Source organism: Saccharomycodes ludwigii, chromosome II (assembly GCF_020623625.1).
Source record: "Saccharomycodes ludwigii strain NBRC 1722 chromosome II, whole genome shotgun sequence".
Lineage (NCBI taxonomy): Eukaryota > Fungi > Ascomycota > Saccharomycetes > Saccharomycodales > Saccharomycodaceae > Saccharomycodes > Saccharomycodes ludwigii.
In genome coordinates, this window is record NC_060201.1 from 1883402 (window position 1) to 1900628 (window position 17227).

Below are 17227 nucleotides of genomic sequence, written 5' to 3' on the forward strand. Positions count from 1 at the left end.
TAATAAAACTTTTAAGGAAAAAAAAAAAAAAAGAAAAAAAAAAAAAAAAAAAAAAAAAAAAATTGTACATTTTGCAGATTTTGAAAAACTGTGTATTAAAAAAGAAAAAAAATATAATAATATTGTTGTTGTTATAGTAATTAAAAAACACATATATTTTATATACCCAATTATTCCTTTTAATTCTACAGTAGATAATTGTATTAAAAAGAACATCAAAAAATATATATTATTTTTCACACACAGATGGTGTCTTATATCTAATAATTAAATACAAGACACCAACCACAGATATTAAAGCAGATAAGCCCAATCCTGTGAAGCACCAGCCAACTCCCATTTCTACAGTTAGTTTATGAATAATAACGGAACTTAGTGCCGCAGCAATGTTCCTAAAAAAGCTATTAATTGCTACTGTGGAAGCTGCTTGCCTGGGCATAGTTTCTGTTAAATATGTCAAAGAAGCGTTAGAACACCAAGTCATACCAAATGCACAAAGGCAGGAAAAAACATAAACGATAATTAATTTTTTATGTCTTTCAATACTCCAACCATATCCAATACAACCACAGCAACTTATTATCAACCCGAATATCTGTAAAATTAACCTTCTTTCACTAGGGAAACTTTTTACATTCGGATGTCTTTTTAACCACCTTTGTCTATAAAAATCACTTATATGCCCGCTACTTATAGAACCAGCCAATAAGGCGATGCCTGGACAGCAGTATGAGGCACTTACCGCTAAATTAGATAGATGGTAATAATTTTGTAAATTATAGGAAAATGTAATACTAAATCCATAGTAGATAGCAAACATGATTGCTGTACTAATTGAACAAATTGTAACTCTTGGATTTTTTAATAAAGTGTAATACGTTTTCAAACTTGGTTTTGGAGGCCTTGGATATAGTTCCTGAAATTCAGGGGACTGGTTAACGGGCAATCTTCTTCCTAAATAATACAATAGCTTATTTTGATTTTTCCTTTGAATATGTGGGTCTTGAATCCACTTTTTATCACCGTTGCCAACAATACATCTTAGCGTTTCTGGTAGTAACAAAAGAACCATGAGTAATCCAATAAAGGTGAAAATTGTTAGACTACCAAATAGCCATCTCCATTTATCGCTACCTCTCATTAAAATTAGGCCAGCGATAATGGGTGCTAAAATAGGTCCACAATTGGGACCCAACATGAAATAAGAAATAGCTTTACCCCTGTGCCTTAAATCAACAATGTCGCGTACAGTGCCAGCGCCCATCGACATAACACTACTTGATCCAATAGCTTGAATAATTCTTAATACAAAAAGTGCACCAATATTGGCAGGTACTGCTGCCAAAAGAATATTAGCTATAATAGAAATTATAAGAGAAATGGTGTATAAGAATTTTCTACCACCAAAATCAGAAAACATTGCCCAACATAATGGTGCAACAGAAAAAACAGCCATAAATACAGAGACTGTTGAATTAATAGTGGTTGTATTTACATGGAAAGCATTTCGTAAATATGGTAATGCTGGGATGTAAATATTACCTGACACAGGACCTAAAAATCCACAATAAATTATTACAGAAAATATAATCTGCTTTTGCCTTTTAGAAAAAACACTATATGCAGAGGATGGTACTGAAGAGGTACTAGATAATTCTTTTTCAATATCTTGTAAAGTTACACGATTGATATCATTTTTCGTTGGGGTTGTCAGTATTATCATATTATTAATGGAAGAGTTTCTATCAAAATCATTGTCGTTATTACTATTATTATTATTATTATTGTTTAATTCTGTCATTTCCCCCCCACTCTGAGGTTCTTCTATGATGACATCGCTAATATCGTTGTTAGACCTTAGGTCCATCGAAGATGCTCCATCTGTGCTTATAACAGTCAATTGTTTTAAAGAAAGGTCATTATGGTTATTACCTATATTTTTAGGAGTTACTTTATTAGAATTGTTTAAATTTGTATCATTAATAGTGGGATCTGTAGCCCTTCTATTTTCACTACAGTTTGCGTTTTCTTTCTTTCTGAAGGGATTTATATTATATAAATTGAATTTTTTATTGCTATTGCCATTTCCATTATTTTTTATCATTATGTGTATATATAGTATCTTAATCTCTCTCTATTTTTTTTTTTTTTTTTTTTTTTTTTTTTTTTTTTTGTTATAGTAAATTTGGATATTGTTATTACAGTAATATATTCCTTATGTCTTATTTTATGTGTTTATTTTTGTTTTTACGTATATCTAATCGATACTTTTTGATCAAACAGCAACACAAAAAGTGCATGCACAAAGAAAAAAAAAAATATAAAGATTCTTTTTTTTTTTATCTTTAAGATGTTTAATATTGCATACGTAAAGTGTTTTAGTTTATTAATAGGAATAATTGTATAAGCAAAAAATGAGATACTTTTTATAAAAATTAGCATATGTAGATTATCCCTCTATTAAATAAATATTGGATTAAAATATATTATAATAATTAGCCAACGTATTTTATGTAGAATAGACACTTTATTATCAACTTTTCTTATAAATGTTTATATTTTGATACACAAAAATAAAGTGAAAAAACAAGGATAAATATAAATAAGATAAATAAATAATGCTAATAATAAGAGTTTGAACTATAAAACAGCAGTAAACAAACATCTACATATTTGATACAAAATAAGAATTTCATAATAATCAAGATGCTAAATTAAAGTGTATCTGAACAACGAATGGTATTAAACAACCATTCCTTTTTGTTATATTTAATTTAACGTTGTTGATATCAGGAATGATTTTGATTAAGATTCCAAACAAAAAAACTATGGGATAGATCATTATAAAATGATAATCCAGCATAAAAATTCTTCAAATTTTTATTTATTTACCTACACCTTTATTTGTTCTGGGAAATTTGGTCCTTTACAAAGTATAAATATTGCTAGCTGTGTGTTCTACGGATATTTGTTACTGACATTTTCATTTTTCAATGTCAACGTAGGTTATATTCTATGAATCAAGTTCTGCAGTTGATAAATTGACTAAAAAGGTATTCAAGGATATTAACCAAAACACAAAAAAAAATATAAACAAAAAAAAAAAAGTATAGCAGGATACTCGTATAGTATTGTGAACAAAGATAATATAATACTAATATACAAATAACAAAAAAAGTAAAATAACTATTGACATAAATACCAAATGTAGTAGAATAAATCAAAAGGAAGAAGCAAAAAATTATAGAGTAAAATAATGTAAAAAAAAAATATACAACTTCAAAAGCACCATAAATATAACAAAAAAAAAAAAAAAATTTTTTTTTTAATGGTAACGCATAAAATAGAATTAACGATAATCATTTGTACCATTACCACGCTTACCACTAAATAAATGTTTAGGTAATGACGCACCAATGTGTCTATCACTTTCACCTTGTCTAGCTTGTCTATTTCTTTCTCTTCTTTGCAATTTAGATAGCCTTTCAGCTTTAGATCTCATAGACCCATCGGCAATACCATCGACTAACCTATCAGATTGTGTTAATGTACCACCATTAGTACCACTAGCAGAAGCGGCGGCTAAACTGCTGCCCATGACTACATCGGCACCAGTCTCAACGGATTTGCTCTTAAATTTAGCTTCAGCCTGCTTATCTTGTAGAATACTCATGTCATGACCCAAAGAGTCCATATGTTTTTCCATTTCTTTGAATGATTTACTCAATTTCGAACGTGGCATAGTACCCCTATTTTTCAATGCCTTTCTGTTTCTGGCAGCTATAATCATTTTCTTTTGTTTATCTCTAATCCAAGCAGCCTTAGCTCTAATTTCAGCAACTTCCTCAGCACTGTGTCCTTCAAAAGTTTCAGCACCATCGCCCTCATCATCATCTGAATCATAGAAACCTTCCCTTTCAAGTCTCTCTTCTTCTTCCTCCAAAGCTTGCAATTTGGCAGCAATTTCTGGGTCCAAGAAATCATACACGTTTTTACCATCTAAAATTTCAGGCATGACATCATTTTTCCATTCATCATTTTCCAAAATATAATTGTCCTTTAAATTGATGTTAAACACACCAGCGCCTCCATTTTCAGCTTCGATATCACGCATTAATTTTCTATCATTTTGTTGGGTGCTATCATCTCGCTGCTGCTGTAAAATTTTAACAGTATCTGGGATGTATGGTGCTCTTTGTATGTTATCACGTTGTTGTGGTTTAGCAACATGTATTTTATTCAAGACATTTGACACTCTAGAATTAGATTTTAATTTATTTTCAATACGAGAAGTTAACAATTTTTCACAGGCTTTATTTCTTACATCCATGATATTTTCTTGTTCAATACATGAAGTAGTCATAATTTCAACACCCTGTACGTTTTCAATGGAAGAAAGTAATTCTTTTCTTTCATCGTCCAAATCTTCCGGTTTAATGATATCAGTTTTGTTTATAACAACCAAAACTGATTTATTAGCAAATAATGGTTTGATGGAGTGGAATAAGTTGACCTGAGCTTCAATTGTAAACCCACATTGCTCAGACAAATCCATAAAATATAAAACACAAGATCTTAAATGTGCGATGGCGTAGATAGATTGCATTTCGATGTTATTCATCTCTTCAGTTGGCCTATCCAAAATACCAGGTGTATCAATAGCTTGAAATCTTAGATATTTATAATCAAAATGCCCAACATATAAACTCTTGGTTGTGAAAGCATATGGTTGAACTTCAACGTCAGCTTTAGTAATAGCCCTTAAAAATGAAGATTTACCAACATTTGGATAACCACAGATAACCAAAGTTCTAGTGTTTGGGTCAATGCTTGGTAATCTTCCCAAATGTTGTCTAACTTGTTCCAAATACACTAATGGATCCTTTAATTTTTTAACAATGGTAGCCATTCTACCTAAGGCTGCACGTTTTAATTGTTTACATTGAAATAAAGATTGGCCAAATTTCAATAACCTAGAATAGTCTCTGTTAACTTGTTCAATCAAAGTTTTGGCTCTGGAAATAGCGGCCAAGGAAATTTTATAATGATTTTTTTCATACAAGGTATCCATCAAATCACGATGGAATGGATGGATATCATTAATATTGGGGAATCCTTTTAGTAAGTCATCAAACTTTTCAATAAAACCTTCAGCTGTAAATTTTACTTTACGCATATAAAAAGCTCTAATTCTAGTAACCTTAAAACCAGGCCTAACAACCGTAGGTGTTTTTCTTTGAGTCCTGTTTAAAACGATATCCAACATATCGTTAGCTTCAGGTACTGTAGGAATATCTTTCCATGTCAATTGCATTTTTTTTTCTTTCTTTCTTGGAGGGGGTTAGTGTGTGATATGGATACTACTAGTGTATTAATTTTAGATAACAAAAGTAGCTAACGGTAGAGAAAGGTATCTTGATAAATTAGAACTGTTGTAATAAAAAAAAAAAAAAAAAAATTAGTGTTTTAGTTTTTAATTTGGAGGAAGTAAAAGGTTTAGTAGCGCAGTAATTTTTTGAGGTTACAGAAAAGAAAGTATTAAAAAAAAAAGAAAAGAAAAAAAAAAAAAAGAAATGTTCAACTTTAAAAATAGGTAGAATATTTATATAAGGCCATGTAAAAAAAAAAAAAAAAAAAAAAACTTTAAAAAAAAAAAAAAAAGAAAAAAAAAAAAAAAGAAACGTTAATATTTGTATAAGATATATATATTAACAAAGTAATGTATGTGGTTTAAGGTATAAAACAACATTAAGGAGAACCAATACAATTATTCACATGGACCATTTGGCTAATATATTTACTCTAACTGGATAGGAAACCTAGCTTCTGAGTATAACATAAATATATGCTTTAGAATTATGTAGTGACAATATTGTTTGATATAAATTAACCAAGCTTATTACAAAAAAAAAAAAAAAAAACGAAGAAGTTAATCATATTTTTTTAAAGGGATCTTCCATGTAATACATATTAACTACAAATTGCTAAAAAATGAAGGGGTATATCGTAAGCGTAACTCAGGATTAGTCGTAATAATTACGGGTTCGGATTATGGTAATTAATTTCTTGTTTTATTTCGGTCTTTACATATAATAATAATATATAATAAAGATTTATTTAAAACTATAACTTAAATACTTTTGATGAATAACTTGATAATAAATCATCTCTTTATATATGATTTATTTTCACATTTATATTTGACGTTCATATTAATCTTTTCCAACATTTCGTTGTTGTTCCTTAGGCGGCATCTTGGTTACGGTGTTTTCCTGTAAAAGTGATTTCCATTACGGAGACTTCCTATTAAGGTAATTTCCATTGCGGAGACTTCCTATTAAGGTAATTTCCATTACGGAGACTTCCTATTAAGATAATTTCCATTGCGGAGACTTCCTATTAAGGTAATTTCCATTACGGAGACTTCCTATTAAGGTAATTTCCATTACGGAGATTTCCTGTATGTTGGTTGTAATATATGTTTACTTGGTTTCATATTACGACAGGGTATTGTTATGAAGTAGAATTGTGTGTGTCACGTTTTATACGAGATGCAAGTACTTCCGAGAATACGGAGAAGACCGAACATACGGAGATCGCCGCAAGAAGGAAAATATGCCCAGCGGACAACGAAGAAACATTAGAAAAAGTTAATACAAACATAAGGAAAAAGGTGAAAATAAATCATATATAAAGAGATGATTTATTTAGAAAGTTGATTATGAAATAGATGAGTTATATAGTTTTATTAGTTAAAAATATATAAAAGATCAAGCAACAAACTATTACATCTGCCTTGATATAAATAGTAAAGTATCAAATCTGTTTACTAACCCTGTCCCTCTCAGTATATCCTCTCTGCGACATAACAGGTATATTGAAAGACTCCATGGCCAAGCTGGTTAAGGCGTGCGACTGTTAATCGCAAGATCGAGAGTTCAATCCTCTCTGGGGTCGTATTTTTTACAAAAAAAAAAAAATATATATTTTGTATTCTTCAACTTGACGATATTTTTTTTTTTTTTTTTTAATTTTTGTCATAGGCAAGCTAAGTATGTGAATGGTAGAAAGACGCGTAGAAAGACGCGTAGAAAGAAGTTTTATATGGGATTTATTACTGATACAAAAAGGTATATTATTTTCCACGGTGGGCTTAGAAAAATGGAAAATTAAAAAATGGAAAATTAAAAAATAGAAAATTAAAAAATAGAAAATTAAAAATTTAACCAAATGTAAATAAATGTAAATAAACACACAGAAAATCTCGTAAGAATAGAAATGATACAGCTGCTATTTTCCTTTTTGATCTGTGTCAATTAATATTACAAAGTTTTGAACCCTTTTTCCTAATAAAGAACCTGAATACAATTTTTCGTATGCACCACTGCTTTTATAGCCTTTGAGTGAATTGTGTCCGTTTATAGCTTTGGTTGGATAACTTGGATCATACATACTTTATAAATGCTGTCAACTATTTATATTTTTTTTTTTTTCGTAAGTTTATTTTTTTCTGTGTTTTTTTGTTTTCGTTTTTGTTTTTTTTCTTTCGCTTATGCTTCTGCTTTTTTCTTTTTTCTTTTTTCTTTTTTCTTTCTGTTGCTTTTCATTTCTTTTTCCTTTATTTTTCACTTTTTCTTTTCCACCTCTCTCGATTTTTTTTTTTTTTTTTTTTTTTCCTTCTTTTTAACACCATCCGCTAGATCTTGATTCTTTAGTTATTATCTACCTCCCTCTACAGATTCCCACTAAATTTCTGGCTTTCTTCGTTTAAAAGGTGAAAAGATAATAAACAGGACACCCACATAATTACACACACACACATATATATATATAAAACGAATGTCTACAAGCGATACACAACAACAAGTAGAAGTTGATTCCAAATCTGCCTCGGCTATAGCATCAAAACTACGCCATCATCCAGAGTTAAAACAAAGGAAAGGGCTATTCGAAAATCGTCAGGTTGAATTTTTCAAATACAAAAGATTCATTCGTTCCTTGAATTCACCAGAATATACTAAATTAAGCTCTTCCAATTTTACTCTATACCCACCAATCGAATCAGATTTGGATGCCAAACAAATTTTCATTGGTTTAATCAAACAACAATTGATTGTTCCGTGTATTAAATTACATCACGATGAATTAAAGGAGCATAATCTGGCTCCAAATAAAGATTTTCCTCAATTTTTATTGAGTAACAGGGCTTTATTACAACCAGACGAATATTATATTTGGAACTACAATCCAAAGAGTTTTATGGATTATTTAATTGTTTTTGGAATATGCAGTGGTGTATTGACCTTGGTTTGTTATCCATTATGGCCTTTGAAGATGAGATTGGGTGTTTATTATTTATCTTATGGTGTTTTAGGTTTATTATTAGCATTTTTGATTTTAGCTTTATTAAGGTTATTCATCTATTTATTGACACTACCTGTTTTTACTACCGAAGGTGGGTTTTGGTTATTTCCAAATTTATTTGAAGATTGCAGCGTTTTGGATAGTTTCAAGCCGCTTTATGGTTTTGGTGATAAGCAATGTTATAGTAGTGTCAAAAAATTGAAAAAGAAGAAGAAGAGAGATTTACAAAATCTAATAAAGAAACATAATTAGAAAGTAAAAACAAATGTAAAAAAAAAAAAAATATATGTATACGCTATGCAATATTTGGAAAACTAAATTGGTCTTTTGAACATTTTGTAGTTTTTATTTTTATTTTTATTTTTATTTTTATTTTTATTTTTTTCCTTTCTTTGCACCGCACACCTCCTTTTCTTTTTATAGTTATTGTTATTATAATATAATAGAGTTTTGAAGTATACTAAAGATGATCATAATTTATGTAAAAGAATAATAAATAGTTTCTGTTACCATTACCATTTACTTCAATGTAATATATACGTATATAATATAATAGTAATAATAAAAACACCCTTATCTGAAAAAATGATTACCTTTATATTAGAAAATAACGTTGCTATTATTATTATTATTATTATTATTATTTACATTTACTGAAAAAAAAAATGAAAAAAAAAAAAAAAAAAAAAATAAAACAGGTCCTATAACCTTTTTTATATCCAATGTCCGATAACCGATAACCGAGAACAGGGCCTAAAATATATTTATTTGAATAATGTTACAATATGGGGTAAAGTTCGCTCATTGTGATATAAAAAATATCGTTCTTTTTTTTTTTTTTTTTTTTTTTTTTTTAATTTAATTTCGCTTCCCCCTCCATTTGTAATTATTTATTGCTCACCACTATCTTTATGAAAGATTATAACATACATCGTTTCATCTATATTACACTATTTATTTATACCAATAAATACCCCTTCTCGGTTTCTAAACAACAATAATCAGTTAAGGCATATATAGAAATAATAATATTTCACACACACCTCCCCCCTTACATCAAGCAATCGTCAAAAGCAACAGTATGGGCGAAAATACAAAAAATAATAGTGGAAATGAACCTTTTGAAATATTCTACAACCAAGGCACTTTTACAACTCCATCAAATGGTGCCAATAAAATTATACCGAGCAATGTTCAGCTAAGCCAGTGGAATTATAACACCAATAGAATGCAATTATCTGTTTCTATTAAAAAAAGTTCTGATTTATTATCTTCTCTTTTGCAAGAAAATAATTCAAATCCAATAAATATAGATTTACCCGATTTAAGCATTCTAAATGTTGAAAATAATTTAAAGTTAGGCAATAACCAAAAAAAATTGTCAAGTACCAATGATTTGAAACTTGACAAAATCGCGTTATCTAAAATTTTTAATGCTCAAAGTGAAAACTCCAAAATCCATTTATCTAAGCTAATGAAAAGAGTTCAGGATATTAAAAGCAAAGTATTAATTACTGGTGATTTAAATAGTGGGAAATCTTCATTATGCAACGCTTTATTGAAAAGGAACATTTTACCCACCGATCAATTACCCTGTACTAATGTTTTCATTGAAGTTGTTGACTCATTTTATAATAATGGCCTAGAAGAAGTTCATGCCGTGCCTATCGATGTTGCCGAAAATGTTAGCGATGCGGTTAAAAAATACAACCGTTTGAATGCAACTACTTTTAAATTTTTTAAGATAGAAGACTTGGAACGTTTAGTTTTTGAAAATGATAAATGGTCTTTACTAACTGTTTATATCCACGAAAATCCAGCCAGCGTTTCCACTTCAACAGCTGATGATAACAACTTATTACATAATGGTATAGTTGATATATCCCTAATTGATTCTCCAGGCTTGAATGTTGACATGGTACATACTTCAGAAGTTTTTAGTAAACAAGAAGAAATAGATTTGGTTATATTTGTCGTTAATGCAGCTAATCAATTGACTTTAAGCGGCAAGGATTTTGTTTCTTCGGCGTCTAGGGAAAAACAGTTTATGTACTTTGTTGTAACTAAGTTTGGAGATATAAAAAACAAGGAGCGTTGTAAGCAACTAATTCTAGACCAAATCAAAACTTTATCCCCGTTGACTTATAAGGAACATGAAAAATTTGTACATTTTATATCAAATGCTGATAATGGCAACTCGCCGGACGATAATAGCAATAATACTGATAACGGCGACGACACACCAAACTACGATCAATTGCGTGAATCTTTACGAAATTTTGTTTTGAAGAAAAGATGTCTTTCTAAATTGTTACCAGCCAAGACCTATTTACTCAAGTTATTAACCGATTTGAAAAAAATATCGAATCATAACGTATATAAAATTAACTTGGAAACCATTAATTTGAAAGAAAAATTACAGGAATTAGAACCCAAAGTACACGCTGCCCAAGAAGAGTCTGAATTGTTAAATCGCCAAATAGAACTTCTCGTTGAAAATACTGTCACTGAAATATATGACGCAACTAGAGATTCCATTGCAACAAGTATAGACCTTACCAAGTTCCCTAGATATGAAGGTTTATCTGGCACTTATGATTATGTTTTATTGTGTAGAAAAGCTATAATGGATAACATTGTACATTCTGTAGCAAATAGCGAGGAATATGCTCGTAGTTTAACTGAAAATGTAGTCACTAAAATTTATGACATGGGCAAAGTGGAAAAAGATAAGCGTCCAATTTTTGCAAAGGATCTGATGTTCAAACAAAAAAAACACATATTATCTAAGAAATTCACTGTTATTTTTCATTTTGGAGATATGTTCCAACCTTCATGGCTTGGTTTTTCTAAATTTTTACAGTGGGGTGGTTCTATTCAAAATGATGGTGAACTAGAAACCCAGTATTTCACTAATAAAAATTTGATGAGCTATGTTAAAGAACCATCCTTAATTTTTACTTCAAAGATACCTACTCTATTCATGTATTCCTTTGGCGGTGCTAAAATTTTAACTAATATTTTTATGTATGGTACCCAAATTTTTTCTTTACAGGCATTGAAAAATATCGGTGGATCTTTATTGATTTTGGGTAGTTGTTTGAGTGCTGCTTATTTGGTTCATGACTTACCAAGAGCGTTACCGTTGAACTTAACCAAAAAATACAAAAAATTATTAAATGAAATTGACTATGCCCATCAAAATTCTAATCGTATTAGCAAAGTTTCTCGTCAAGTTTTGAAAACCCCCAGCAAAGAGGTTTGTAGGATTTTGGAAGTCAAATGTGATGATTTGGTGGAACAAAGAAAAGATTTGGAATCGAAATTAAATAATAATTTGAATAGCTTTAAATTCTTTCAAGATTTTGCTGCAAATACTAAGAAGAATTTGGAAGATGTTCAAAGCATTGATTTGGACATTGATTAGTTGATTAATAGATAGTATTTGGCTGATATATGTATATACATCTATGTGTGTGTATATTTTTTTTTTTTTTGATCGTAAATAACGTTACCGGAGATAAGATAATATCAATTTTTTTTTTTTTTTTTTTTTTTTTTTTTTTTTGCGTTATCTCCACGGAACTCCTTTTTAAAATTAAAAGTTATAAAAATTGGTAAAAATATAACAAGAATGTACTTTAACCATTTGCATATCAAAATAAAATAAGATATATATATATATATATATATATATATAAAAAGAAAGAAAAAAAACATACAAAGTGTTAGAACTGATAATCTATTAACAAACAAATAATGAATTCCTTCCCATTGCTTAATCCATTACACTGGGGCTATAATGGTACCGTAACCCAACATGTGTCTCCAACTTCTGTGAAATTGACTTTAAAGGAAACCAAGACTGCGATTACATTTAATCAATTTATCAATGAGTATGTAACTGGTTTGAGAAATGGTGCTAGCTTTCAACTAAACCCAAAATTATTTACTGGTATCTTGCAAACTTTGTATTTATCCAGTGCTGACTTTTCAAAAACTTTCCAAGTTTTTTATGGTAGAGAGGTTGTTACTTATTCAGATAAGGGTATTTCTACTGCTGATTATGTTCTCACTAAAGAATGGAGCGAAAAGTATGCTATAAAACCATTTACTTCCTCTTATAACAAAGATCTATTTTCCCAAGACGAAAAGGAAACTCATTTGGAAAACTGGCCACGTTTACAACCACGTACAAGGTATTTAACTGAAGAAGAGAAAATTAAGTATATAGAAAACGACACCAGACCATTAATTGTTATTATGCATGGTTTATGTGGTGGATCACACGAACCTATTATCAGATCTCTAGCAGAAAAATTAAGTGCTAGTGGTGTCTTTCAAGTTGTTGTTCTGAACACTAGGGGTTGTGCTCGTTCCAAGATTAGCACTCAAAAACTTTTTAGCGGGTTTTCTACAGGTGATTTAAGGGAATTTATTAATGCCAAAATAGCCAAAAACCCAGATAGACGTATCTATTGTGTTGGTTTTTCATTTGGCGCAACCTTATTAGCCAACTACTTAGGTGAAGAAGGAGAAAAGTGCCCAGTGAAGGCTGCTTGCACTTTGTGTAACCCATGGGATATGGTACACGCCGCTGAAAAAATGACCCAGGACTTTTGGAGCAAGACTCTTTTTTCCAAAGCAATTGCTCAATTTTTGGTTAGATTGGTTAAAGTTAATATGAAAGAACTAGAGCAACCAGAAGACGTGAACAACGAAGTGTTTACTCAAATTAGTAAACATAACCCTTCTACTCATGTTTTCACTAAATCGAACTTATCCAAAGCAAAAAATTTTAAAAACACCATGGAATTCGATAACACTTACACTGCTCCATGTCTGGGTTACGAATCTGCGTTGAGTTACTATGCTGATGTCACTAGCATTTTAAGGGTCCCTCAAATTGCAGTTCCATTTTTAGTTATAAACTCTGAGGACGATCCCGTTGTTGGTACCAGTACACCAAGAATTATAAAAACAATGGTATCTAATAAAAACGTTGTATTTTGTAGTACCGATTTAGGTGGTCATTTATGCTATTTAGATAAAAACTATGATTCTTGGTGTAACGTTCAAATTGCAAATTATTTTGAAAAATTTGAAACTTTAATCGAAAATTAGGTCCTCTAAATTAGAAGTGGTACGATTTATATATGTATGTATGTATATGTTTGTATATCTCCATTATTATGACATGTATGTAAAAAAAAAAAAAAAAAAAAAAAAAAAAAATAACCATAGTATAATTAAATCAAATTTATTCTGTAGCCCCCCCATCTTCACCTCTTGATGATTTCCAATCAGCAGAACCACTGATACGGCCTACAGTATCGGTGGTGGAAGTTGTATTTTTTTCCGTTGTTCTACTATATCCACCCAACTCCAATTTTTCCAGCTCATCTCTACAACCCAATCTATACAACTCTTCATCATTTAAGCCGCGTCTCAAACTTTTAGTCAATTGTTGAAACAAAAATTTTAAATCAGTTTCATCAATATCTTTTCTTGGTAACTGGTTTTTGGATTCTACAATATATCTTTTACTGACGTCTACTACGCCATCGTTACCGAATGCAAAAACATAACTCATTTTCTTATTCCAATTACGCGAATAAATAAAGGGCTCATCGTAACTTTTCTCACATGGGTCTAAATGAATCCATCTCTTTTCCTTGTCTGAATAGTATTCACACCAAACGTGATCCTCCTTGTTCCATATATATCTTGATTTCAATCCAAAACTTTTCAAAAATAACATAAATAAATTACACCACTCACCACATCTGCCTGTCCGTGTTTCCAACAGTTTAATTGGATTATTGTATCTGGGAAATCTTGTAAGGCCGTGACAAACATTACATTCATATACTTCAACCACGGAACAACCGGGATCTCCTGATTTTTCTAAATTGTTTGGGCTTTTAGTACATTTGAAAACTTGGTGCTCTTTTGTCCCACATGTTAGACATATTGGTTTATCACACCAAGTGAAAAAATCTTCCTTAAAGTAGCGTAACAACTCTTTAACCAATGTGGCTTCATAATCCAGATCTTCCTTTGTTTCTCCGCTAGATTGTGACTCTTGTGGTATATTTTCAACGTTGGAATAAATCTTTGACAAATCAATGGTATCCATAACTATGGAGTACCAATCTGGATTTCTATCATACTTCAAACACAGACTTTGTGATAAACCCACTATTTGCCTGGCAAACACATTATTTTGTAAAAGTTGTTGCATCTTGTTAGCATCCTGTAAAGATGGCTGGTTTTTATACTGTGATATTTTCAAGTTCTTATACTTTTCAATTAATTGATTGGCGATATTATTAAACATTTGAGTGATTGATTGTTGTTGATAGTTTTGATTTATTGATCAAAGCCTCTTCAAGATTTATATATATATATCGACAGGTTTGCTGCTAACTTTAGTTAAAGGAAAAGGGGAAAATATAATGTTATTTACGTCAGCGGTATTTCAATTCTAGATTTTTAAAATAAAGCGCAGCTTCCTTCAAACTGTGTCTTTATGCAATTAAAAAAAAAAAAAAAATAAATAAATAAATACATATACATACACACATCGGAGAAATAATTTTAGACAATCGGTACAAATAGGTGTTACTTATCCGTACTTGTCCAAATAAGTGACTTACTTTTTAAATAGTTTAAAAACTTTTTTTTTTTCCCCGTTGATTCTAACGTTATCTATCTTATATGGACATAGAAACACAAACATTCCCATCTTATAACTTATATGTTTTTAAAGCAAAGTTATATCGGTTGGTCGCTCATTTTAATAACATATATAACTGTAGGAGGCATTTTCTATGCATTATTTTCAGTACATAATATTCATACAATTGAATCAATTTGTTATCTGGTATTGGGCTTACCTTGTTTAATTTGGATATGGAAGATAATAGCGTGGATAGGTTTCCAATTATTTATTTACCATCGCTAAAATCTTAATACAAATGTTTCCATTGTGTATTAGATTTTTCTACTTTTGAATTCAATGTTTTCCTTTATATACTAATGATAAAATAATATGCACATGGATAATATAGGAGACCAGATAATTAATATATTTGTAATGAAGTTTTATTATATATATCTTTATATATAAATCTATTTACACGATTAACATCTTTTAACATATCTTTCCTTTTATTTTTTTTTTTTAACATCTACACCATTTCAACAATATGACACTTTTGTTTTCCCAATCTCAAAATCAATACTCTATCATCAATTAAAAATTTAGTTAATTCTTCCGTTTCATTAGTGATCTTGGCCCTCTCTAAACCCAAATAAACAGAACCTTGCTTTAATTTACGACGAGCTTCACTTTTAGAACAATTGGATAATTCCATGATAACACTAAGCAAACATTTTTCTTTTGAGACTTTAGATAAAACTCCGCACGAACCAAATAATTCTATAAAATGTTTGCCGGACAATTTACCTAGTTCGTTATCATTAAATAAAATCAATGAAATTTTTTCAGCGTTGTCACCACATCCATGAATCAGGTCAACAACATGTTTAGCCAGGACACGTTGTCCTAATCTTTCGGTTGGATTTTTGTAGTGAGCATCATTAATTCTTTCAATTTCTGAGATTGGTAATAAGGTGAAAATCTTCAAAAATCTTGAAACATCTGCATCAGCTACATTATAAAAATACTGATACATATCGTATGGTGTATTAATTTTGGATGAAATAAAGATAGCATTTCCGCTACTTTTTCCAAATTTTTCACCAGTGGCAGTTGTCAGCAAGGGAACAGTTAAACCATATACTTGTGCTTTACTGGTTCTTCCAATAAAATCAATCCCGGCAATAATATTCCCCCATTGGTCATTGCCACCTAACTGGATATTGACTCCGTAAGTTTTATTCAAATGATAAAAATCAAAAGCTTGTAAAATTTGATATGCAAATTCATTAAACCCTAGTCCATCTTTATTATTTTCTAATCTGGAAGTGACCGATTCTCTACTTAGCATGGACTGAACTTTAATAAAACGACCATAGGTACTTAAAAAATCTAATAGTTTAATATCTTTCCACCAGTTATAATTGTTTTCTGAAATAATTTTCCCTGGTTGTTGTTCCTCTTGTTTGTTAGATACTATTACCCCACCTTTTTGTAAATTTCGGTAATATTTTAGTCCATTTTCGAAAAATTTGATTTGTTGTCTTTGAATTTTTGTAACATTATCATTGCGTATATTTTCTAGCATTTGTTGTCGTTCAGTCTTTCTACCACTGGGGTCACCTACCTTCCCTGTAGCACCACCAATTAGAGCAACCACATCATGTCCATTTAAATAAAAATGCAACATAACCATTAGCGGAACCAAATTACCTAAATGTAACGATTTGGCTGTTGGGTCAGCGCCGCTATACAATTTCAAAGTCTGTGGTGCTTCTTTTAAGGTTTTTAATAATTCATCCTCTGGTTGTGACACTTGTGATATTAAACCTCTTTCTTTTAGCGTGGTTAATAGATTTGAAGAAAATTGTCTACGAAAAAATGGTATTTGAATCAAGGTTAATTTTTTTAACAACATCTTAGAGGTTTGATAATTGAAAAGAAGGACAAAAAGAAGGGAGTGATGGAGAAGATGGGGTGTTTGCTTTTTTATAACAGAACACAGGAATAATATAATTGTATATACATGATATAATAAAAGCTGTTATTATTTGAAGTTTAAACTTTAAGACGATTTAAATTCAGAATAATTTTCCAAAAAAAATGATAATTGTAAACTTTTTTTTTTTTTTTTTTCCTTCTTTAAATTAATATTTTTGAAAGCGGGATATATGCATGTGTGTGTGTGTGTGTGCTTAT

At 30.1% G+C, this 17227-nt stretch overlaps 8 protein-coding genes and 1 non-coding gene across 9 annotated transcripts; 5 read left to right on the top strand and 4 right to left on the bottom strand.

Annotated features, from left to right (window-relative positions):
* Positions 1–229: 229 nt before the first annotated feature.
* On the bottom strand, positions 230–2104 carry DTR1 (Dtr1p; the record flags this gene model as incomplete). The annotated part of the gene is made up of 1 exon (XM_046080791.1): positions 230–2104. The coding sequence occupies one exon, from the start codon at positions 2102–2104 to the stop codon at positions 230–232; it is 1875 nt and encodes a 624-aa protein (XP_045936152.1).
* A 1245-nt stretch (positions 2105–3349) lies between these two features.
* On the bottom strand, positions 3350–5314 carry NOG1 (putative GTPase NOG1; the record flags this gene model as incomplete). Its single annotated transcript, XM_046080790.1, has 1 exon — positions 3350–5314. One exon carries the CDS (start codon positions 5312–5314, stop codon positions 3350–3352), a length of 1965 nt encoding a protein of 654 aa, XP_045936153.1.
* Positions 5315–6883: 1569 nt separating this feature from the next.
* On the top strand, positions 6884–6957 carry SCDLUD_002042. Its single transcript has one exon. It is a non-coding gene; the product is annotated as a tRNA-Asn (tRNA).
* An 882-nt stretch (positions 6958–7839) lies between these two features.
* On the top strand, positions 7840–8616 carry SEC62 (Sec63 complex subunit SEC62; the record flags this gene model as incomplete). Its single annotated transcript, XM_046080789.1, has 1 exon — positions 7840–8616. The coding sequence occupies one exon, from the start codon at positions 7840–7842 to the stop codon at positions 8614–8616; it is 777 nt and encodes a 258-aa protein (XP_045936154.1).
* Positions 8617–9445: 829 nt separating this feature from the next.
* Positions 9446–11791, top strand: FZO1 (mitofusin; the record flags this gene model as incomplete). Its single annotated transcript, XM_046080788.1, has 1 exon — positions 9446–11791. The coding sequence occupies one exon, from the start codon at positions 9446–9448 to the stop codon at positions 11789–11791; it is 2346 nt and encodes a 781-aa protein (XP_045936155.1).
* A 332-nt stretch (positions 11792–12123) lies between these two features.
* SCDLUD_002045 (uncharacterized protein) lies at positions 12124–13488 on the top strand (the record flags this gene model as incomplete). Its single annotated transcript, XM_046081555.1, has 1 exon — positions 12124–13488. The coding sequence occupies one exon, from the start codon at positions 12124–12126 to the stop codon at positions 13486–13488; it is 1365 nt and encodes a 454-aa protein (XP_045936156.1).
* A 136-nt stretch (positions 13489–13624) lies between these two features.
* Positions 13625–14704, bottom strand: PNG1 (peptide-N4-(N-acetyl-beta-glucosaminyl)asparagine amidase; the record flags this gene model as incomplete). Its single annotated transcript, XM_046080787.1, has 1 exon — positions 13625–14704. The coding sequence occupies one exon, from the start codon at positions 14702–14704 to the stop codon at positions 13625–13627; it is 1080 nt and encodes a 359-aa protein (XP_045936157.1).
* Positions 14705–15124: 420 nt separating this feature from the next.
* SCDLUD_002047 (uncharacterized protein) lies at positions 15125–15331 on the top strand (the record flags this gene model as incomplete). Its single annotated transcript, XM_046076943.1, has 1 exon — positions 15125–15331. The coding sequence occupies one exon, from the start codon at positions 15125–15127 to the stop codon at positions 15329–15331; it is 207 nt and encodes a 68-aa protein (XP_045936158.1).
* Positions 15332–15557: 226 nt separating this feature from the next.
* On the bottom strand, positions 15558–16946 carry MSY1 (tyrosine--tRNA ligase MSY1; the record flags this gene model as incomplete). Its single annotated transcript, XM_046080786.1, has 1 exon — positions 15558–16946. One exon carries the CDS (start codon positions 16944–16946, stop codon positions 15558–15560), a length of 1389 nt encoding a protein of 462 aa, XP_045936159.1.
* Positions 16947–17227: the final 281 nt, after the last annotated feature.